This window comes from Temnothorax nylanderi, unplaced genomic scaffold (genome assembly GCF_030848795.1).
Source record: "Temnothorax nylanderi isolate EJ_2023f unplaced genomic scaffold, tnyl_v1.0 TNYL_tig0549_pilon, whole genome shotgun sequence".
Taxonomy (NCBI): domain Eukaryota; kingdom Metazoa; phylum Arthropoda; class Insecta; order Hymenoptera; family Formicidae; genus Temnothorax; species Temnothorax nylanderi.
The window spans coordinates 66,343-90,230 of record NW_027249611.1 but is presented as its reverse complement, the minus strand read 5'-3'; the positions used below and the strand labels follow the sequence as shown (position 1 = coordinate 90,230).

Here is a 23,888-nt window from a genome sequence, read left to right as displayed (position 1 = left end):
TTGGGCGCGAATACCGTAGATCGATTTGAGGGAGCGCGTATAAGAGTTCCACCGAAGAGTGGACCTATGAGTGTCTGTTACGAGACGGAGGGTATGCGAGATTTGGCGTTTTGCGCTAGCGGTATTTATTTTCTCCTGCAACATTATTGGAGGAGTGGGGTGAAAAGAACATATCTGTGCACTCGCGAATGAACGATCGCCGTTATCCCTCGCCCGAGGAATCTGATGACGAACCTCACTGCTACGAGCCCATGCCCATGTTCTCGTCCGATTCGGACGACGAATCGGCGAGACTCGAAACGTCGTTATCGTCAAACGTATGCGCGTCGGTGGCGAAGGAGGACTCGCGATGGAATCTAGCGACTCATCATCTGCGAAGGGAGATCGGAGCGCGAACTGCGCGCGAGCGAGCGTGGATAGAGACGACAATGGCAAACTCCGTTAGGGCGAACGATTATATGCGTTACGTACCGCTCGAGTATTATCTTTACTATCAGACGGTGGACGGAGGAGAGAAGATACGTAGGATTCAGACCTACAAGTCTCGTCGTCTTTTCGATTGAGTGAAATTCAGTGTTCCCGAGGGTGAAAGGCCCTTCTGGATAGGATGCAGGAAGAGTGCGACGAGTTGCTCGCCGCGGACGTCCGCGACGCGGACGGGTACCGCGCGTGGGGACGACGATGCGACGAGTGTCTCCGGCTCTTGCGGGAGAGTTGTCGAGTCAGACAATCTGGGGGGCGAGGAAACACGGGAGCCGTGAACGCTCTGGTGGCTCGATTAGCGCGATTGGAAGGTTCGAGGGAAGACCTGCGTCGACGATTCGAACGCGTCGTAGGTGCCGGTTTGGACGGCGATAGCAGCGGCGTTAGCGGAAGATTTTCGTGGGTCGAAATCGATACGGCGTTCCAAAGTCGCGTACTCACCGGCGCTGTGACGAACTCTACGTACATCGAACCAGCGCGATTTCTCGAGGATGCGAAGGGCACCGTGCTCGAAAAAGTGCAGGATAATTTGAACAGATACGTGTGTCTGAAGGTCAATACCATATTCAATGGAGAATTCGTAGCGGACGTTAAGACCGATGTGAAGAGTATCGCTACGCGGAACGAACAGCTCCTCCAAGGGTCCGATCTGGGCGAGTGGTACGAAAAGCACGTGCGCGACGCAATTCTAGCGGCGTTGGACGAATTTCAGGAACGCGATAGCGGATGGGCGTTGTCGCGAATACTCAACCTAACGGTGAATGTGAACAAGTGTAATCCCATGCGCGTGGGATGTTGGATGAAGATACCGCTAGGTATAAGACTTAAACAGGCGGTGGTCAACGTGCTGTCGGAGAACGACACGTGTTTCGCGCGTGCGGTGGTCGCGGCTCTGTATCCCGCCAAGCACAACGCCGAACGATGCGGCTCGTATCCCGATTACGCGACGGTGCTGAATCTCGACGGGATCAAGTTTCCCATAGATCTGAAACAGATCGGAAAGTTCGAACGTCAAAACGACGTATCGATCAACGTATTTACAACTCGGGAAGGAATCGAAAAAAAAAATAAGTTTGGACGGGGCGCCGACCGCAACGCGATCGTGCCTCTGCGGTTAACCGACGATAAGAGGGATAGACACGTAAATCTCCTGTATCTGCGCGATACGCTACGCGGCGTCAACAGGGGCCATTTCGACTGGATAAAGAATCTGTCGCGATTGGTGAATTCACAATTGACCGCAAAACGGTGCGCGAAGCACGTTTGCGATCAGTAAGTAAAGCAACCTGAGGAATAAGGAAACGACGCGGTGTTATTTTATATACGCATAGTAATCGCACGCACGTTACTTCGCAGATGTCTACACTATTTCTATACGCGCGAAAAGTTGGCCGGTCACAGCGTCGACTGCGGCCGAATGAACGACTGCGCCATCGTTCTTCCGAACGAGGACGATAAGTGGCTGTCGTTCGACAATCACTACAGAAAGGAGCGACTCCCCTTCGTGGTGTACGCGGATCTGGAGTGTCTTCTCGAACCGCGGGAGAGGGAGAATGCCGAAGGAGGCGCGAGAACGAGTAGATAACCTTATCAGCGTCACGTACCGTTCAGCCTGGGCTACTATCTGTGCTGCACCTACGACGATACCGTATCCACGTACAGATATCGTCGCGGCGACGACTGCGTTTCGTGGTTCGTGAACGAGCTTCGCGTTCTCGCACGTCACGCAAAGATTAAATTCTCCACCAATATATCGATGGTAGAACTTACGGAGGACGAGAAACTCGAATTTTGGCGCGCGACGCATTGTCACGTGTGTCGGAAAGCGTTCCAACCGGAGGACAAGCGCGTGCGAGATCACTGTCATCTAAACGGACGGTACAGAGGTCCGGCGCATTCTCGTTGCAATCTGAATTACAGAAACGTGTACGTGATTCCCGTGTTCTTCCACAATCTGTCGGGTTACGACGCGCACTTTATCATCGAGAAAATCACGAACGATTTCGAGGGTGGGGTCGATCTCCTGCCGCTTACGAAGGAAAATTACATATCTTTCTCGAAGACCGTTAAGGAGACGCAAACGGACAGGATGTATAATCGATTCGTGAAGCTTCGATTCGTAGACTCGTACAAATTTTTAGCCGCGAGTCTCGAAACCCTGGCGTCCTATCTGGACAAGGACAAGCTGAGAATAACGCGATCGGAGAACGCGGATTTGAACACGGAGGATCTCGATCTGCTCACTCGCAAGGGAGTATTTCCGTACGAGTACGTCGACAGCGAGGACAAACTGCGGGAGACCGAGCTTCCGCCGCGCGAGGTCTTTTACAACTCCCTGACCGACGAGACCGCGAGCGAGAGCGATTACGAGCACGCGACGAGGGTCTGGCGACGTTTTCGCGTGCGGGATCTCGGCGAGTACAGCGATCTGTATCTCAAGACCGACGTGCTTCTTCTGGCGGATATCTTTGAAAATTTTCGGGACACGTGTTTAGCGAGTTATGGGCTGGATTCCGCGTATTATTATACATTGCCGGGGTACACGTGGGACGCCATGTTGAGGTACACCGGCGTGCGTTTCGAGCTGCTCACCGACATCGACATGGCGATGTTCGTGAAACGCGGAATACGCGGCGGCCTCAGTCAATGTTCGCTCAGGTACGCGCGAGCCAACAACAGGCACGTACCGACGTACGACTCGTCCCAGCCCACTACGTATCTCATGTATTACGACGTGAACAATCTGTACGGCTGGGCTATGGGCGAATCGCTGCCGTACGCGAATTTCCAGTGGCTCGACGACCCCGAGAATTTCGACGTGACGACCGTGCCGACGGACAGCGAGGTCGGTTACATTCTGGAGGTGGATCTCGAGTATCCGCCGGAACTGCACGACGCCCACGCGGACCTGCCGCTGTGCCCGACGCGCGATAAACCGCCCGGTAAGCGGCAGGAGAAACTGCTCGCTACTCTCTACGACAAATCGCGCTACGTGACGCACTATCGAAACCTGCAGCAATGTCTGCGACTCGGTTTGCGTCTGACGCGCGTTCGTCGAGTGCTGCGATTCGCCCAGTCACCGTGGCTTCGCGGCTACATCGAGCTGAACACGACGTTCAGGACGCGCGCGAGCAACGAGTTCGAACGGAACATGTACAAACTGATGAACAATGCCGTCTTCGGCAAAACGATGGAGAACGTGCGCGCTCACGTGGACGTGCGTCTCGTGACGCGATGGGACGGGAAATACGGCGCGGAGGCGTTGATCGGCAGGCCGAACTTTCACAGCAGAAGCGTCTTCTCGGAGAATCTGGTCGCGATCGAGCTGCGGAAGCTCGAGGTAAAATTTAACAAGCCGGTCTACGTGGGTATGTGTATTCTCGAGATATCCAAGACGCGTCTCTACGAGTTTCACTACGACTACATGGCGCCGCTCTATCGCGACCGGTGTCGAATTCTGTACACTGATACCGATAGTCTGATCTATTCGCTGGAGTGCGAAGACGCGTACGAGCGTATGAGACGCGACATAGACAGGTTCGACACGAGCGATTACGCGGAGAATAACGCGCACGGTATGCCGCGCGTCAACAAGAAGGTGTCCGGTCTAATGAAGGACGAGAACAACGGTGCGATCATGACGGAGTTCATAGGCCTCAGAGCGAAGATGTACACCTACAGGGTACTCGGACGCGACGACACCAAAAGAATAAAGGGTGTTAAAAGAAACGTAGTCGCAAAGAAGATCACGTTCGAGGATTACGTGGCGTGCTTGCGGGACGCGCGCGAGCTGAGGACGCGCCAGTCGTGCATACGCTCGACGTTGCACGAGGTTCACACCGTGTCGGAGCAAAAACTAGCTCTCAGTCCGCACGACGATAAGCGATACGTGACGTTGGACAGCGAGGAAACGCTTCCGTGGGGACATTACGGAATACAGTTGTAAAAAAAGAAACAATATCATACGCTTTCTAAAATTGTTTTATCGTAGAAAAATCAATAGCACGTAAGAAACAAACCAATGAATGTGTAAATTTTTTATTAACAATAAAGTACACGTTGCGCGTATTTACGAATGTCTAATTATTTCTGTTACAATACAGACGCCTTATCTATCCAGGAATTGTGCGAACTGTCCATCCCCAACCACTTCACGTACGCTCGATTGCCGCTCTTACGCAGGACTTTTTCCACGAGATAGACGTCGGGATTGGAGAGGCGCAGCAACTCGTGTTCGTAGAATCCTCCGGCTATCGCTTCTCCGCGAACGTCTTTCAGCAGATACGTAACAGGATTGGTCCTTTGTACTTTGGCTACGCGAAATATCTCGGTGGTCCAATTGGGAGTGTAGCCCTTTTCGAAGATCGTTTTGAATTTGCTCACGCGCACCAGATCGTCGACTCGAAATCGCGCCGGCGCGGCGGCGCGGCGATCTTCGCGCGACTGTACACCGTGCGCAGCAGTTTTTCGGCGACGGTGGGCGTCACGTCCGCCGGACGCATTCCGATCGTTCTGTGTCTGCGACGATTGTAATTCGACAAGAGGCGCGGCAGCGAGTCTATCCATCTGTACGATTCCTGGAGCGTGAAGAGCTTCCACATGTCGTTTTTCAACGTGCGATTGAATCTCTCCACCACCGACGCTTTCATCACCGAATACGTGGAGTAGTGATTCACCTTGCGCGCGTCGAAGATTTTGCGCGCGTCGGCGTTGTAGAATTCCTTTCCTTTGTCCGATTGCGGATTCCTAGGGTGTCGCGCGTCCTCGCGAAAGATCTTTCCGAGAGCCGTCGCGACCTCCTTTCCGCTCTTAGTCTTGTGAGCGGGATCGCCCAGGCGTACTTACTCAGCACATCGATGACCGTCAGAATGTAATTGTGACCCGCGTTTTCGCGCGAATAGGGACGCATCTCGACCACGTCGGCCTGCCACAGGTCGTCGTAACCGCGCACCACGAGGAAAGTTTTTTCGCGCCGGCGCGTGCAATTCCTCCACGAGTCTCCGTTTTTCCACGCTCATTGCTCAAGAAGGTTCAATATACTCAGAATTCTGGCGATCTGGATTTCGTGCTTATCCACGGTATTCTTCACAGTTACGAACTGGCTTCTAAATTCTCTTATCAGATCTTTGAAGTTTTTTCTGAGCTCCGCGATCGCTCCCTCGACGTAGCCCATGTTCGTCGCGTCGGTGCCGACCTCCGGCGCAGCCACGCGTTGTATCTTGCGCTCCGACGCGTCGTAGAAATCTTCGCGCAAGAGAAGCGCGTCGTTTCGAAACGTCGCGATTTCGTCTCTCAAACCCTGGTTCGCGTTTGTCACGATGACGCCCGTGAACTCTCGATCGACGGTGTTCTTCTTTTCGATCTCTTCGATCACGGCGCTCTTGAACCGTTCGATCGCGTCCTCCACGTAACTCCTGTTCGTCGCGTCGGTGCCGAACTCCGGCGCGGCCACGCGTCGTATCTTGCGCTCCGACGCGTCGTAGGAATCCTCGTTCAAACGGAGCGCGTCGTTCTTCAGCGTCGCGATTCCGCCTCTCAATTCTTCCGTCACGTCGTTCTTCTTGATCTCTTCGATCACGACGCTCTTGAGCCGCCCAATCGCGCCCTCTACGTAGCTCTTGTTTGTCGCGTCGGTGTCGACCTCCGGCGCGGCTACCCCTCGTATCTTGCGCTCCCTCGCGTGGTAAGAGCCCTGACTCAAGCGGAGCGCGTCGTTCCTCAGCGTCGCGTCGTTCTTCTTGATCTCTTCGATCACGACGCTCTTGAGCCGCCCGATCGCGCCCTCTACGTAGCTCTTGTTCGTCGCGTCGGTGCCGACCTCCGGCGCGGCTACCCGCCGTATCTTGCGATCCCGCGCGTCGTAAGAGTTTCGATTCGAGAGAAGCGCGTCGTTCCTCACCGCCGCTATCTCGCCTGTCAATTCTTCGGTCGCGCTTTTCTTCGATCTTCCGATCGCGTCCTCGACGTAGCTCTTGTTTGTCGCGTCGGTGTCGATCTCCGGCGCGGCTACCCGCCGTATCTTGCGCTCCCTCGCGTCGTAGAAACCCTCGCTCATAAAGAGCGCGTTGTTGCGCGTGTAGTTACGCAGGGATTCGATCGAGGAGCGTAATCGCACCGTGGACGCACCGTCGATTCCGTCACCGTTGCTCCGATTTGTCAGAGACATGCCGAATTTGTTCACGGACATCGCGCGCGGGGGGGGGGGGGCGCTGGAGAGCGCGCGATACGTACTGCCGTCGCGATCGACGCGACCGATCAATTTACGACGAAACCGGCCTCGCGAAGTTCCTCGATTATCGACAAAATTTCGTTGTCGTGAGCGTTGTTGCCAGCCCGACGAGAAGCGTCTAGCAGTCGAAGTCGATCGACCAGCTCGTTGGGATCGTCCCAGTGAACGTAATCGATCGCGTTGTCGGTCAGTCGCATGGCCGACGGTAGTCCGGCGCCCTTTGTAGTCCCAACTGTGTGAGACGGGTGTACGAGCGGCGCTATTATTTTTGTGTACTTGTGTCCCCTGTTACCCTTGAAAGGCATGCCGGCGCTGCGACCACGTTTGTGAGCGCTGGTGGCGAAAAGTATACTCCTGTACGTTCGTTTGTCCTTCTCCGTGTAGATGCGAGCGTTGGGAATTCGCATGAAGATCAACTCGTACAGACCGCGCGTGCCCTTGTACCGTACACCGTCGATGATCACGGAGTCATCCCGGGCCACGTCAAATCGCTTGTTACCCAGCATCGTGCCGTGCTCGCCGAGATACACTCCGTAGACGTGGTCGATCTCCTTTTTACTGTCGCCGCTCAGAAGAGCGCCCACGTACTCCCGCCCTAACGGTCCTAGTTGGCTATTCAGAGCGTCGCGACCTTCCGCCGTGCTCAAAGACTCCCTGACGGACGTCTCTAGCGCGGGGGGTGGAGTCGTAGTCTCCGAGACGATCTCGTGTTCTCTGGGTAAAAACCGGACCAAATCGGCGTGGATCGGCGTGGAGCTCGCGATAGTCGTCGTCGCGGGAGCCGAACTCAACCGTGCTGGACGCGACTCTCCTTTTTTTCCCGCGGTCGTCGTTGTCCTTATTGGCGTGAATACGTCGTCGACGTCGTCGTCCTCCCCGTAATCGCGCTCCAGGTCGGCGCCTGCATTGTCGTCGTCATCACCGTAGTCACTATCCTTCTTCGCTCTCTTCGTCGTTTTCATCTTTCTCGCGAGCGTAAAGCTGCCGTCGTCGTCGTCGTCAATCTTGCCCGGTCATTTACCCCTGCGGTCCACGTCATCGGCGAGCCGTTTCAGAGGTTTGACGATGGGCTCGTACCTCTTTTCCAGAGCGATCTCGCTCTCCATTTTTCCGACCCTGAGAGCGGCGTACTTCCTGCGAATCGAGGCGCGCGTTTTGGCTATCTCTCGCGCGGTCCTCTCTTCCGCGATCGCGCTCATACTCGCGTCGTTCGGCGAAGAGCACTGATCGGCTCTACAGCACGGCGAAGTCGTGGAACCCCCGTCTGTACCGTCCGCCTCGCAACGCGCTGTCCTTGTCTATCACGGCGAAACCGTAGGTGCGTCGCCAACACTCGCGACAGAAGGCGCGAAACTCGTCGTACGACATGTCGATGTTCACGTGATCGTCGTACACGTGCCGCAGATTGGTGCCGTCCTGCCTGAACAGGATCAACAGATTTGCGTTATCGCGCACGAGATGTTTCGGTATTTTGGCGTACGTCTGACAGAGATAGAAGCAATCGATATTCGAATGTCGACCCATAGAAAAGTACTCCCTCATTCTGTCCTGCTTGTCGCAGGCCACGTCGTCGAAGACGAAGACCGAGTCGGGAAGCGCCTCGTCGGGCGGAACGACGTCGCGATTGTCGGAGAACGCGCGATAGCTGATCTCCTCCATAGGCTCGAACAATCGTTCGAGATATCGATACTTCGGTTGTTGCAGAGATTTCGAGTACACGTATACGTTCTCGAAACGAAGACCGTGCGCTTGTTCCAGCAGACTCACCAGAACGTTCGTCTTACCGCAGTTAGAGGGACCGCAGATGATGCAACGTACGACGTTCGGCAAGAGAGGACCGTGTCTGCGCGATTCTCCGTTTCCTCCCTCGGTCGCGCCCGACCTTGCCTGCGTTTTGCGATCCACATTCGAGACTCCTATCGTCACCGACTGTCGCACGAATCGCATTGCGCCCTCTCTCTTTCGCTCTCTCTCTCGGTCTTTTCCGCAAGCGGCGAGCTCGCCGAACGACACGTCGCCGATCGACTGCTCGCCGAGAGGGCGCGCGAGCGCGTCACCGCGAAGGACTCGACGGTCAGTGAAAGACTCGCCGCGGCGGCCGTATGGGCGGCTATGAAAGCGAAGACGAAACTGGGCATGGGTATGGAAAGGAAAAAAGGAAGAAAGAGGAAAGGAACGGGGAGAAACGCGAAGACGAGGAGGAAGAGGCGGAGGATACTTCCGACGGCGAAACGCGGCGGCTTCTTGCCTTTTCTACCGATGTTGGGTGCGCTCGGTTCCTTGATCGGTGGCGCGGCTGGCGTGGCCAAGGCGGTGAGCGCCGGCAAAGCGGCGCGACGGGAACTCGAGGAACTGCAGCGACACAATCGCGCGATAGAGGGTCGCGGGTTGTACCTCATTAACATTGCTCGATCCACTGTGCGCCGTATAAGAAGCGCGGAGGTGGCGCGAGGAGAATCGCCGAAAAAAAAAAATTTCGCGGAAGAAGGCGACGTTAGCGGCGACGACGGAACTGCCGCCGTACGGCGTCACGACGAACGAGCAGCTCGATCGATCGGCGCGTCGCCTACGCATACCGTTCTTCCGTGGGGTGTTCATGCGCGACGCTCTGCCGACGAGGGTGCGACACGCGGAGTGCGGCATCGTGAATCTCGACGACGCGGCGGGTCCGGGCACGCATTGGGTCGCTTAGGCGAAGAAAGGGAACGCGGCGATCTACTTCGACGCGTTCGGAAATTTCCGTCCGCCGAGGGATCTCGCGCGATATCTCAGCGGTGGCGGCGAGAGCGCGATCGTGACGTACAATCGTCGCGCGTTCCAGACGTTCGAGCAGAGAATCTGCGGACAGCTGTGCCTGCGATTTCTTCGCGAGATCGATTGGGGGAGCGGTGGCGAACGATCGACGTTCTCCCGCAATGTCGCTGACGCTCACGTTAACCGGAACCAGCAGCGTTCTCACGGCGAGTCACTTTCCCGCTTTGGATCTGAGCGACGGCGAGTACGAGCTGGGTTTGGCGACTTTTGAGACGTACAATTCGATACTGAACGTTACGCCGGTGAACAATCGATTCTACTTCGGCGAGGACGACCGGAAGATCGTCGTTCCGGAAGGGTCGTACGAGCTGCGAGCCGTGAGCAGATATTTGCGAGCCGCTCTTCTTCATTGCAAACGTCGCGCCCGCGAGAGAGAGAGAGAGAGAGAGAGAGAGAGAGAGAGAGAGAGAGAGAGAGAGAGAGAGAGAGAGAGAGAGAGAGAGAGAGAGAGAGAGAGAGAGAGAGAAGAGAAGAGAGAAAAACTGCAGGCCGATAGCGCTAGACGGGTAAAAGAAAATAAACGAACGGAGAAGAACGACGACGACGATAACGACGACGCTTATCGCATATACGAGGACGAAGACGACGACGGTTATGGCATATACGGGGACAACGACGGCAAGAACGACGACGATGACGGCGGCGATAGAACGATACTCGCTCTTCGCGCCAACGAGAATACCATGAGGAGCGAGATAAAGTGCGCCTACAGAGTGAATTTTACAAAACCGAACAACATCGGTTCTCTTTTGGGTTTCTCGCGCGATCGTATCCTAAAACCGAACAAATGGTACGTTTCCGACGGACCCGTTGACGTCATGAGCGTGAACATAATTCGCATCGAATGCAGCATCACCACGGGAGCGTACAGCAACGGACGCTCGGTGCACGCGATACACGAATTCGCGCCGAAAGTTCCACCGGGATATAAACTGTCGGAGACTCCGACGCAGATCATTTACCTCCCGATCGTCGCGCGAAACGTCACCGATATCACGGTGCGAATCGTGGATCAGAACGATCGATTGATCGACTTTCGCGGCGAGGAGATAACGATTAGACTGCACGTACGTCGTCGCCGCAGTTAGTGTGTGTGTGCGCGTATCTCCGCGACCTGAAGAGAGAGAGAGAGCGAGAGGGATGCTCGTTCTGAACGAATCGAGCGCGGATTGTACGAACGAGCGAGCTAGCCCGTTCTACGACGTAATCGAAAGCGTAAGGAAGAGAAGAGGTGGTGGTGGTCGAGGAGGAAAGAAAGCCGTTCTCAGCAACGCCAACGTCAGGTTCCTACGATCGCTGGGTCTCGCCGTGAGAAACGCGTCGTTTCTACTTCGAAAGGAAAGACCATGACCGACATCCTGAGTATCGGCGGTGAGCCGATCTTCGACGAGCGCATCGTCGGAATCGAGACTCACACTTATAACCCGTACGTGAACACAAAGTTCGGGCACAACGACGAGATACGAATACCCATACAGCAACAGGATCTGTATACGCTGCCGTGCGACAGTTTTCTGTACGTCGAGGGACGACTCTATGACGACGGCGCGGGCGCGACGACGTCGGAAGCGACGGATGCTCAAAGGCAATACGCGAAATTGGTCAACAACTGCGTGGCGTTTATGTTCGACGAGATTCGATACGAACTCGACGGCGTGGAGATCGACCGGTGTAGAAACGTCGGCATAACCAGCACGATAAAGAACTACGCGTCGCTGACCGCCGAACGAGCCAGGAGACTGCAGAACGCCGGATGGAGTTATCCGACGAACGAATCGAATCTGAACGACGCGTCCCGTCAATTCAACTTTTGCGTACCTTTGAATATTCTTTTGGGTTTCTGCGAGGACTACAGACGCGTGGTGAAAACGCGCGACACGAACTTATCCTGATACGCGCTCGGAACGACGTCACTGCGTCGTAGATCCGAAAAAAACCGTGCCGAGAGATCCCGCCAAAGATCCTAAAATTACGCTACTGAAGGTGCAATGGCGTATGCCGCACATGGCGTTAAACGACGTGACTAAATTGTCGCTTTTGCGAACGTTGGAGAGCGGACGATTTCTGAGCGTGGGATTTCGCTCTTGGGACCTGTACGAATTTCCTCTGCTGCAGAGCACGACCAAGCATTCGTGGGCCGTGAAAGCCGCGCCGCAGTTGGAGAAGCCGCGATACGTCATATTCGCGCTGCAGACCGGACGGCGAAACGAATTCACGGAGGACTCCTCGAGGTTCGATCATTGCGCGCTCGCCAACGTGAAATTGTATCTCAACTCGGAATTCTATCCCTACGACGACGTGAACGCGGATTTCGAAAGCGACAAGTTCGCCGTGCTGTACGAGATGTACGCGAAATTTCGAAGAGCGTACTACGGGGACAGTCGCGACGACGCGCTCTTCTCCCCGCGCGAATTCGCGCGAGTAGCGCCGCTCGTGGTGATCGATTGTTCCCGCCAAAACGAAGCGGTGAAGAGCGCCACCGTGGACGTGCGCATCGAATTCGAATGCAAGGAAAACGTTCCGCCGAAGACCACCGCCTTTTGTCTCATCGTTCACGATCGCGTCATCGAGTACGGTCCGCTGACCAATGTGGTGCGCAAAATCATCTAGCGGAAATGGCGATTGTAGGATACCACACCCCGGAAACGGGAGATATATATAAAGACGGGGATCCTTCGATCGTTCCTCAGATCCCGTTAAGAACGAGCAGTTTGAGCGTGAATTGTTCGACGCGCACCGACCCGATGGCCGCAGCGGCAACGACGATCTTCGTCGACCTGCAGGGATTCGTGGTGAGCGACAGATTCGTCGCGAAGGAGGTGGCCGTGCTCCGAAGCGAGACGCGCGAACTCGCGCATCACGTGTTTCGCGCGCCGATGAAGTGGGACCTCCTCACGAACGCCGAAAAAGCAAGAGCCAACTGGCTGATGGCGAACCATCACGGCCTCCGTTGGAAAGACGGGGACGTGGACTATCGCCTAGCCAGGTCGATTATTCGACGCGCGGTGTGCGACGACCTGGGCGAGGGAGAAGAGACGCCCGGCGCGCGAATATACGTGAAAGGCCTCGAGAAGAAGAGGTGGTTGGAAGAGATTCTCGGCGACGTCGACGCGACGATCGAGACCATCGACGCCGAGTACGACGACATCGATCGGCTGGAGTTTCTTCGCGCCGATCGCGCGTTTCGCTGCGGACGCCATCAACGGTGCTGCGCGATGGAGAACGTGATGAAGTTGCGCGACTGGTGGAACGAGCGACGCGAGTGTCTCTCCAGCATCGACTCCACGGATCAAATATAATTGTGTATCCATCCATCTATCTATATATGTATATATTTTACTCAATAACAAAAATTCTATCTATCTATCTATATTTTAATCAATAAAAAAAACTGATGCAAAATCAACGAGGAAAGTTATTCATTATTCACATACCTACACCGTATGTATAATCGTACTCGATAACGCCGAGCGCGATAGCGCCGAGCGCGCGAGCGACGAGCGTGATACGTAAGCGAACGAGAGCGTCGAACTCCGAAGAAGAACGGTAACGATAACGCCGAGCGCGCGAAACTGTCAATGAGTGGAGTCGAGAGCGTCGAGCGGAAGCGCGATATCGCCGGCGGGAGCGTCTAATCTTGTTGTTCACGCGTATTTATCTTTATATAATAATTATTTAATATTTACTATTTAATATTTAATATTTATTTAACATTATATGTCTAGCTATAAATCACAGATTTTGTATAACATATATTTCATAATGCAAATAAAAGATGCTCCTCCTTGGTTGTTTATGGAATTATCTATTTATTTAATATTTATTTAACATTACATTTATAGTTATTCAATATTTACTTATATTGTTTATATTTATTTAATATTTAACATTACATTTATAGTTATTCAATAGTTACTTATATTACTTATATTACTTATTTATTGTATTTATTTGCGATTGGAGAGGGGGTGGGCCAGCCTTCGACGACGTCGCCTTCGACGACGTCGTCGTCGACGACGTCTATCAGGTCGGTGTCGACGTCTATCAAGTTGACGTCGACGTTTCCGCGCCCACCCTCGTCCTCGCCGTTGCCGTCTTCGCCGCCGTCTTCGCCGCCGTCGTCGTCGTCGTCGTCGTCGTCGTAACGCCATCCTGATAATTCGAACCGTTCAGCGTCCCGCTTCATGGCGCGCATCCTCGCGGTGTACAGACGGATGTACTTTTGGGCTTTTTTCACCACCGATGTAATGAGGACCCTGCGCAAAAAACAAATATCATTATTAATAAGAATATAAATGAGTATAAAAATGAGTATATAAATGAGAATAAAAAAAATGAGTATGTAAATGAGTGTAAATAAATATATATTACTGAATGTATAAATACTATTAATAATTTGTGATGTAGAATATAAATATATGCATTTTTGTAAACTTACATTCGATTGAACATTCGTGCGTCGTCGTCGACGCGGATCGTCACTTGTTAGCAGGGCGGCGCTCTCTCCGCGATGGTCGTCAGAGGATGCTGCAGCCGCAGCATCGCCTCGTTCAACTCGTCCCTAGCCATATCTAGAGACGCGATGTGCGTTTTCACCTCTTCGCACACCCTTATCAGTTTCTTTACTCCATCCATTTATGCACGTTAAAAAAATTTTGCGAGAAAAACTGCGAACAAACTACACCCGAATCTAGCCTCGAGTACTTATATATATCGAGAATGTGCAATCGAAGAAGGATGTGGAATCAAAGAAGGGATGTGCAATCATAAAGGATATTGCGTGTGTAATTAAAACTATGTAAAAAATTGACCTTTGCACACAGGAAGAAATGCATTTTTCTAATCAAACCGACTCATCCGCCGGAATCGTCGACGCATTTGTTCCACCCCAAGACCCCCGCCGCCACCTGTCCGCGCTATCGGTAGCGAGCATGCCCGTGTAAGTCGCTCGTATCGCGAGGCATCGTCATCGTCAATAAAAAAAGCAGGATATTGTGTAATGAAAACTATTTTTAGAAAATTTGCACAGAGGAAAAAATGCATTTTTTTTTATCAAACGGACTCATCTGCCGGAATCGACGCATTTTTTCCACCGCGAGACCCCGCCGCCACCTGTCCGCGCTATCGGCAACGAGCGTCACCGCGTGAACCGCGCGTCGCGATCGCGCTCATATCGCGAAACGCCGTTATCGCAGTTCCGCCGTTTCTCTCGCTCTCTCTCGCCCTCGACGATGTGGCTCGCGCGCGTAATCGCGTTAACCGCGTGTTTTATCGCCGCGAGGTGCGTCAATCCCACGGATGAGAATTACGCACATACGATCGATTACCTGCGGAAATACGGATATCTGACCGAAGATGTGGACGCATTTCCGGCTCAGAGACGAAACGACGTTCTTCGTAACGCCATCGAGGAATTTCAACGATACTACGGTCTGCCCGGCGATGGAACGCTCGACGAAGAAACGCTGCAATTGATGCGTAAACCGCGATGTGGTTTCCAAGATATCCTGAAGCACGGAACGGCGGCGAGTCTATCAAAATGGCCGAGGACTCACCTGACGTGGGATTTTTACGTAGCCGCCAAAGAGGAGCTAAATACCGCGCGGGCCGCGTTCGACCTGTGGTCGCAACATTCGGCGTTGACGTTCGAACGCTCCGAAACGAATCCTGACATTATAATATCTTGGCGAACCCGACGTCACGGTAACACGAATATCAACGTAAACAGCCCAAATTGCTCGGCCAAATTCGACGGTCCCGGTAACGTGCTGGCCCACGCGTATCTCCCGACGAACGAAGCGGGATTCGTCTCCGAGGTGCACGTCGACGGTGACGAGCCGTGGCATATTTACGTCGGTAAAAATCCCTCGAATACGTTTTCCCTGCATTTCACGCTGACGCACGAGATCGGTCACTCTCTCGGATTGCCGCACAATGAGCGCAAGACCTCGGTGATGTTTGCGTACTCGCCCGACAAGCAGTATCCGGTTAAGCTCGACAGATTCGACATTATCGACATTCAACGTTTGTACGGTGAAAAACTGACGAACGCGCCCTCACAGACGCCGGCGCCGCCGCCGCCGCCGCCGCCGCCGCCGCCGCCGCCGCCGCCGCCACCGCCACCACCGCGGTCACGGCCGCCGCAACCATCGCCGGACCTGTGCGCCCTTGGTCGCGTAAACGCGATATTGATTTTGGAAAATCGAATGTACATCTCGTACGGGCGTTACGTTTGGTCGATCGATCTGGACGGTAGGACGTACAATGGACCGTTAGCCCTGTCGAATCACATGAGCTTTCTTCACGACAATTACACGCGCATAGCTGCCGCCTATCAATCTCCGTCCGGTGATCTCATGGTGTTCGTAGATAATTTGGTATACATGGTTCAATATCCGGAATTTTCTCTCAGGCCAAATTGGCCGAAGACCTTGCGAGAACTCGGATTTCCCGCAGATGCGAAACTCAACGGAGCGGTAAACACCCATAGAGGCCGTTCCTTCGTGATGTACAACGGTAACTCGGTGGGCGAGATAGACGAATGTACGAAGAAAGTCGTCAGACGTACGCCTCTCGAGGCGACGTTTCCCGGAATACCGACCGGCGTGACGTCGATCTTCCGATACGTCGACGGCAATCTGTACTTCACCACTCGGACGCAGTTCTACAGATTCAACGAAATTACGAAAACCGTCACGGCCGCCGGTAAATTCGATCTACAGATGCTGAATATCGTCTGCCCTAAGACCGAACTGTTGCAGCAGTTGCGCGATCTTCTCGATCGAATCGTACGCGTCGGCGATTTAACGTCACCGGCGAGCGATTCGGACAACGACGACGACGACGACGGCGGCGGCGGCGTTCAGCTTTACGATCGCCGTATCCGCCGAAGGAAGTAGAGGACTGCGCAAATCCCCACACCACACCGCACATCGCGCGATATAAGTGAGAACTTTTCTACTTATACCGATGTGTTCCCGCCAAAGCATCAGTATCGCATCGTCAGCTGAATACGACGCGTCGAAACAGAAATCAGAAACGAACGATACTGCAACGCGCGTGCGAAATGTTCTCGACGTTGACAAATTTATATATATATATTTATACACACAGAAACAATGTAAACGAGTATCGACGTATGTAAATACATATTTTATTTTTCAAAATAAAAAACTACCGCTCGTACGCGAATATCTCATATATGTGTTCTCTCTCTTTTTTTCCGTACCTATCTCGATACGATCCCGCGCTCCCTAGGTCCCCCGACTCCGCTTACTCCACGATCGCCGCGATTGCGTCATCTACGATGCGTAGGGAAAAATCGAAACAACTTTCGAACCGAGACGAACAAGAACGAAGAACGGTTATCGGAACCCGCGAAAAAGAACGGCCTTGAACACGTTCGAACGTTTTTTCGCGCGCTCACCAATCCCACCGCGCGGAGACGTCGAGAAGAGCGACCTTGAACAAGTTGGAACGAGTTTGGACGCGTTCGAACGCGCGCGATGATAACATTATTCGCGATGACGCGCGAATCGGGGCGGATTTCCGCTCGCGGTCGATAACGCGGTCGATAACGCCGATCCGAGCGCCCTCTCGGAGCGTCCGGGAACGACGATCCCCCCAACCCCCGGTGGCAACCCTGCGGCGCGAAATTCCCCATCACCCGCCTAGGAAATTTACGTCTTTCAGGTTACCGCAAGGTGGCAACACTGCGGTGCGAAATTCCCCATCACCCGCCTAGGGACAGGTGTTCCCACAAAATACTCGCATCTGATTGGACAGCCTCGAGTCTTCGTACCGCGATCTGATTGGACAGCGATACACCTTTGTCCAGTTCCAGGGGAATGTTTGTCCGGTTACAGGGGAAATTTCCCCTCACACCTGTCCACCTCACCCCCCCCTGTGTCCCCTTGCACCTGTCCGCCCTTCACCCCCCCTCACCCATCCCCACCCCATGCCCCCCCTCGTCCCCCTCGCCCATCTCTTATGGCGTTCCCCCGCGTGCGCGCGGCCCCCCCCGCTTCCCCTCGGTTGCACCCGACCGCCCTGGGTACTGTTATTGGTCTACTAACTTTCATCTATGATTGTAAATAACTATATGTTTATGTATATTTATATTTGATTAAATACAATAAACAATAAACAATAATACGAGAATTATATGACCGTTATGATATACAATCAAAGATTAAACTAATATTATATTAAATCATATTGTTGCGTCCGCGTCGTAACGCCCGGTAGATTCAGGCTGAATCTAGCCGCCTTCGCATGGAAGTCGAAAAGCGGTCCCTAACGAGTTGTTGACAGATCGTCGTCTGATTTCTGAGCTGAGCCGTCACCCCGAACGGACGTGCTCGCTGCGGTTCTGTATCTGAATTGAGTTAGCGAATAAACCCATTGAGAGCTTTTCTTGAACCCTGCGTTATTATTTCTCTGCGTTTCCCGGGAGTGCGTAAGCGCGGTCGCGAGTGTGTGCAAGTGTGCAAAGGCGAGTCGCAGAGCGCAACAATATCATATCTGATTACATATGATCACAGTTGATTACATAAAATCATATCGCGTCAAATTTCGGATCTAATTATATATGGCCAATTACATATGATCTTATATGATTACATAAGTCCATTTTTTCTCGGGATCTTTTAGCAACAAACAACTTTTATCTTTAACATTTTTTTTAATATGTTGTTTTCGAAATATTCATGATTCCAGAATATTTTCAGCACCCTATATATTAAAAAATACTTGCTAATTCGCTATCAATTCTGCATAAAAGCATAAATTATATTTTATAAACAAAATATTTGTTCTTAAATAAAAGTTTTATTGTATATTTTATTTTATACGATATGGAAAAACATAACGATAAATAAAATTCCTATTGATGTATTTATAAGGATAGAAATAAATTTCTAATTAGTCAAAAAATCTCACTGTGCGTAACATGCCCGAGAAAAAATGGGTATAAAATGGTCAGATGTAAAAATATAGGGTGGTGTGGGGTGATGTGCAACACTTTTTTTCGTTGCTCGGAAAACATATCCAAAAATCAAATTCTTGAATATATCATGGCTGTATAATGTAAAGGAAGGAAAATACTAAAATTCTGCATGATTAGATTTTCAAAATTTTAAATTTTTTCTAAAAATTTTTCGAGTTTTCAAAAACGTCTGTTTTAGCATTTTCAAAAAATCTTGGGGTGATGTGCAACATAGGCAAAATTAAGGTAAAAAATGCATAAATATCGACATCAATCAACTTAAATGTTAAATTTGGGCTTCTTAAATACAAATTAATCGAAATCTGGTGAACAAAAAATTTCACTGTGTTGTAATCGACCTCTGACAAATGAAAATTTTACAAAAAAAAATCATTTTTTATTTGATTTCTTATTTATTTATCGCTTAAAAATTAATATAATGAAAGGAAAAACGCAAAAAACTTTATTTTTCATCATCTGAATCGCAGTTGTCACAAGTAAAATAGTTGACCGGAACAGCGATACCCTTATTTTTATACTTTCGTGGCATAATGACTAAACACATTGAAAAATGCATTAAAACACTTCATATACACATGTTCAATCGTAAAATAGCGATAAACTAGCGAAAAATGAGTGTTGCACATCACCCCAAAAAAAGTGTTGCACATAACCCCAAACACGCTATTTTGCGCGGACTGGCGTGACACCAACACAATGTAAGGAAATCACAAAATCGCTTTGGATTATCAAAAGCACTTGAAAAACTAACAATATAAAAATATTTACCTATAAGATGACTAAAACCAATTCACGAAATCACTATAAATGTGAAAAGCAAAAAAAACTTTCAGCTCGAGAAATTTAACTCGCTTTTCGTACAGCAAACCAGGGTGCGTGCTATCTCGCGAGTTATTTATCTAAAACAAGGTACTGTCGACACAAACACATGGCAGTATGCGGTTCTGTCAAATGTCGACATGCAGACCAGGAATCGGAAACGTTGCACATCACCCCACACCACCCTATTATTAATATATATTGTTGCGCCCGTGCCGAGACACCCGTTACTTGTGGGCTGAATTTGGCTCCGCTCCGCAGAAGCTTCAAGCCGAAGCGCGTCCCTTGACAACGGGACACATATGGAATTATTGCTTAATCACCGCCTGTCAGATTGATCTGGAGATTCGAACCGCTCGAACCTGTTCTCCAAACTCTTTCCTGTACTTCCGTTCTGAGCCTGAATAAACCTGAGTTCTTATTTGTATAATGAGTGTGGTTATTTCCGCGATCCCGGGAGTACGCGGACGCGTTTGCGAGTGCGCGCGACTCGTAGAGCGAACGGAGCGTAACAATATGAAAAGATCTAATTTTATGTAAATTTTATATGATTATATATACCTAATCTCAGATCCGAAATTTGGCGCGATATGATCATATCTTTATGTAATCATATTTGACTTGATCTTATTATATATGACAACAGATCTGGTTGAATATGATTATATATATATATATATATATATATATATATATGTTACGGGCAAAGTCCGCATGGTGTGCAGTGTCAGCATTGCCCGGGCAATGTCAGCATTGCACAACGCGACTGGGCAAAGTAGTTTATTAGCGGACATTTGCTCGGCAAACAACAGATCTGTTGTCATATATAATAAGATCAAGTCGAATATGATTACATAAAGATATGATCATATCGCGTCAAATTTTGGATTATATATAATTATATAAAATTCATATAAAATTAGATCTTTTCATATCTAATAATATATTTTTACATCTGACCATATTATACCCATGTTTTTCTCGAGTGTGCATGAATCAATAATTATTCTGCAGTGGATCATAAAAGTATTTGCACACCCAGATTTCTTACAATAACTTTATTCGAAAGAATAATACATAATTAGGAATTGTGTCCATACGTAACTTATTACATATACTGTATATAATAAATTGCTTATGGATACAATTCGTACTTATGTATTATTCCTTCGAATAAAGTTATTGTAAGAAAACTGGGTGTGCAAATACTTTTTTGATCCACTGTATGTGTTATTTGGAATTATACATTTAATAACTTACTTTTCTGCAAGAAGTACAGCAGAGATGGTACTTCTCTTTAAGTTAAATATCGCTGGTGTATTCCAATTCGTCACAGAGTACACATGGCACTGCGTGGGTGTGATGACGACTAAATGATTGAAGCCAAATTCGAGGTGTACAACACGATCAGAAATTTCCAGTACTTCACGAACTTCATTGGCGACTTCTCTAACTTCGATTACTTTTCTTCTTATCAATGTGGCTTCATAATTATCCCATTCCAATCTCCTATTATTGTACCAAAAATTTATATAAATATATATTTTTGTTAAATATAATATAATACTACTGAAAATATTTATAAAATACGAGAGTAGATCGGAAAATTTCTAGAACAAAAAATCAAAGAGGCACAGTAGCAACTGCCGCAACCAACGTAGAACTATGTCAACTGTCACTATTTCATGACACTATCTCTCTACATCTTTAAAGTAGTCAGCGAAGGACAGTTGACGTAGCCCTACGTTGTTGGTTGCGGCACAGTGTGCCTCTTTGATTTTTTCAAATATAATTTTTTTTTATAAATAAAACCAAAGAAATGTTTTACTACATTTATAAGCATCTAATACTATTTACAATTTATAGTAACTTATACTGATTTTAAATTAATGTTAGTAGAAGTAGAAGGCGTAGTATCAGCGTTTTCAGCAGTTATTGCTGTGATTGGTTTGTGATACGAGAAGTAAGAGATGTATCTATAGCAACATAGGTCAACGTGTCTCGTAAACATCATGTCAATGCAGGATCCTCCCAGTGTTGTACATCAGCAATTTTACGAAAACTATGCATTTTACCAAAAAATGATCAAAACAAAAGTTGTAGGGTTTAAAAAGATCTATTTACTGACCTTATCTGTTTGACCTTAGGTTTCCTCATAGAGGATGCTTTTTAACCGAAAAAAATGATAAAAAACAATGTGCAAGTTTCTAAAAAAAATAAATAAACTTAATTTAAATTAAAATTTTAAATTTCTTGCAAAAATCGGTAACCCCTTCACCGATCCTCGCCAAATTCAATACCAATCTTCCTTTAATAATACTCTATCCATAAAAAAATATTTTTTAATTCGCTCACAAAGTTTTTCTTCAGAGGAAGCTGGTTCTTAATTTGAAACATAATTATTTGCTTATAATTGTTTGGCTTCCTCATTTAGAAAGCTTTTTGAGACTTTTGAAACTTTCGAGAAGAAATGGGACTCTATAAGCTATCTAATGACACCTTATTTATTATTCTACGATTATTAGTTTCGAAGATGTAAACGTTCAAAGTGTGACATGTTTTCGTTGCATCTGTGCTCCAGGATTACCCCCTACCCAACGCGGAGAAAGACGTAGTTCTACGTCAAAAAAGAAATCAAAATATTTTGGGACAAAATCATATTTATTTTTCAACTATTTTTATATATCTAATCTTCTTGGAGTCAATATATTTAATGTAACGCTTTTCAAGATCTTTTCTTCAGTAAAGTAAAAGGACCCGCACATACCTTATGGAAATTGGGTTTCAGTGAAATTGGCTGAAACTTTGGAAATATATAGTTTATATGATGCTGATCGCGAATCGCGAATCGCTGATGCGGTCGACGCACGTTACGAACGGACTCTCGCGAGAACGTGGCGTTTTCGAAAACAGGGCTATCACGTAACGGAGAAATGGGAGTGCGTCTTCGACCGCGAAACGCTCGAAAATCGCGAGATGCGTAATTTTTTCGGGAATTACCCGTTGCTGACACGTCCATCTCTCGACCCTCGCGACGTTTTATGGCGGGCGCACGGGGAATATCGCCACCTTGTGCGAAATTAGGGATACAGAAAAATACGCTATGTCGACGTGTGCTCGCTGTACCCGTACGTATTGAAAACCGGTGCTTTCCCGATCGGCCACCCCGATATCTTCATCGACCGAGAATGTTCCTCGTTAATCGGCGCAGGACCGAATTACAATTTTGACTCGGTCGAGGGACTCGTTCGTTGCAGAGTGTTCGCTCCGCACGATCTCTTTCACCCGGTACTCCCGTATCGCGTACGCAGCAAATTATTGTTCGCGCTGTGTCAAAGTTGCTGCGAAACGTTCTCGCGCGGAGCGTGCACACGAGCACCCCGGCGATCGAGAATTCGAGGGTACCTGGGTATCGTGCGAATTGCGCAAAGCGCTCGAGAAAGGTTATCTCGTGACGGTCGTGAGCGAAATTTGGCAATACAGAGTTACGCGATACGATCCCGCTACACGTCAGGGCGGATTATTCGCCGAATATATAAACTCGTTTTTACAACTAAAGCAAGAAGCTAGCGAATGGCCGAGAGAGTGCGTGGATGACGAGACTAAGGAGCGTTACCTGCGGGAATACGAGGAAATCGAGGGTGTCGCTCGAAATCCCGGTTTACGCTCGGTCGCGAAACTTTGTTTAAATTAGTTTTGGGAAAAATTCGATCAACGAGCTAATCTGCCCCGAATACCGAGATCGTGAAATCCTACCAGCGTTCCGCGTCTCTGCGCACGAGCCCCGAGCACGAAATAACTGACATATTACCCGTCAACGACGAGGTGATGTAACGTTTCGTGGCGTCTGCGGGAAGAGTCGGTCGTGGCTTCCCCAACGACGAACGTCGTGATCGCCGCGTACACAACGGCGCAAGCACGGCTAAAATTGTACGAGTATCTCGAGCTGCTGGAAAGACGCGTTTTATATTACGATACCGACTCGTGTATATATCTAAGTACAAACGATCCGAACGAATACGCGTCGCGCACGGGGAATTTTCTCGGCGATATGACGGACGAACTCGAGAGTCGCGGTAGTTATATCGAGTCGTTCGTGTCGGGAGGACCAAAATTTTATTCATACGTTGTCCGCACGCCTGAAGGTCGTACACATCGAAGGTCGGGCGCATCGAGCGCGCGATGCTCCCCATTGGATAAGCTTACCCGAGTCGCCCCGCGGCACGAATCAACTGACCCGCCGCGGTGCTCTTCGCTCGCGCCAGCGCATGCGGATGTACGCTGGCTGCCGCAAGCGTGCGTCGCCGCCGCCATCGCCGTGTTAAGGACGTTCTCTTGTTATAATCCCTCTCAAAAGTTCCGCGCGCCGGGCGAGAGAGACTGCTGTACGCAGTGCCTCTCTGGAGAGGGGAACTTTTTGCTATGGTTGTACGCGCACACATAGCGACGCTCTATCTGTATACGCGCACACTAGCTTACGTCGGAGAGAGCATGCGCAGTGTTGTCGTCGCCTCTGCGCCTCTTCCACTCGCGTCA

At 50.0% G+C, this 23,888-nt stretch overlaps 3 protein-coding genes across 3 annotated transcripts; all 3 read left to right on the top strand.

The window, feature by feature from the left end:
• The first annotated feature begins 2,239 nt into the window (after positions 1–2,239).
• On the top strand, positions 2,240–4,429 carry LOC139783844 (uncharacterized). Its single transcript, XM_071723000.1, has one exon. The coding sequence runs from the start codon at positions 2,240–2,242 to the stop codon at positions 4,427–4,429; it is 2,190 nt and encodes a 729-aa protein (XP_071579101.1).
• A 7,101-nt stretch (positions 4,430–11,530) lies between these two features.
• On the top strand, positions 11,531–12,136 carry LOC139783843 (uncharacterized). Its single transcript, XM_071722999.1, has one exon. It carries the CDS (start codon positions 11,531–11,533, stop codon positions 12,134–12,136), a length of 606 nt encoding a protein of 201 aa, XP_071579100.1.
• Positions 12,137–14,757: 2,621 nt separating this feature from the next.
• Positions 14,758–16,425, top strand: LOC139783842 (neutrophil collagenase-like). Its single transcript, XM_071722998.1, has 2 exons — positions 14,758–15,550; positions 15,851–16,425. The coding sequence occupies exons 1-2, from the start codon at positions 14,758–14,760 to the stop codon at positions 16,423–16,425; spliced, it is 1,368 nt and encodes a 455-aa protein (XP_071579099.1).
• Positions 16,426–23,888: the final 7,463 nt, after the last annotated feature.

Bases quoted from the DNA above. Each gene is read 5' to 3' on its own strand.
- LOC139783843 (XM_071722999.1), top strand. From the start codon at position 11,531: ATGGCGTTAAACGACGTGACTAAATTGTCGCTTTTGCGAACGTTGGAG.
- LOC139783844 (XM_071723000.1), top strand. From the start codon at position 2,240: ATGGTAGAACTTACGGAGGACGAGAAACTCGAATTTTGGCGCGCGACG.
- LOC139783842 (XM_071722998.1), top strand. From the start codon at position 14,758: ATGTGGCTCGCGCGCGTAATCGCGTTAACCGCGTGTTTTATCGCCGCG. The intron at 15,551-15,850 runs GTTTGTACGGTG...ACACGCGCATAG, and splicing joins CGACATTATCGACATTCAAC to CTGCCGCCTATCAATCTCCG.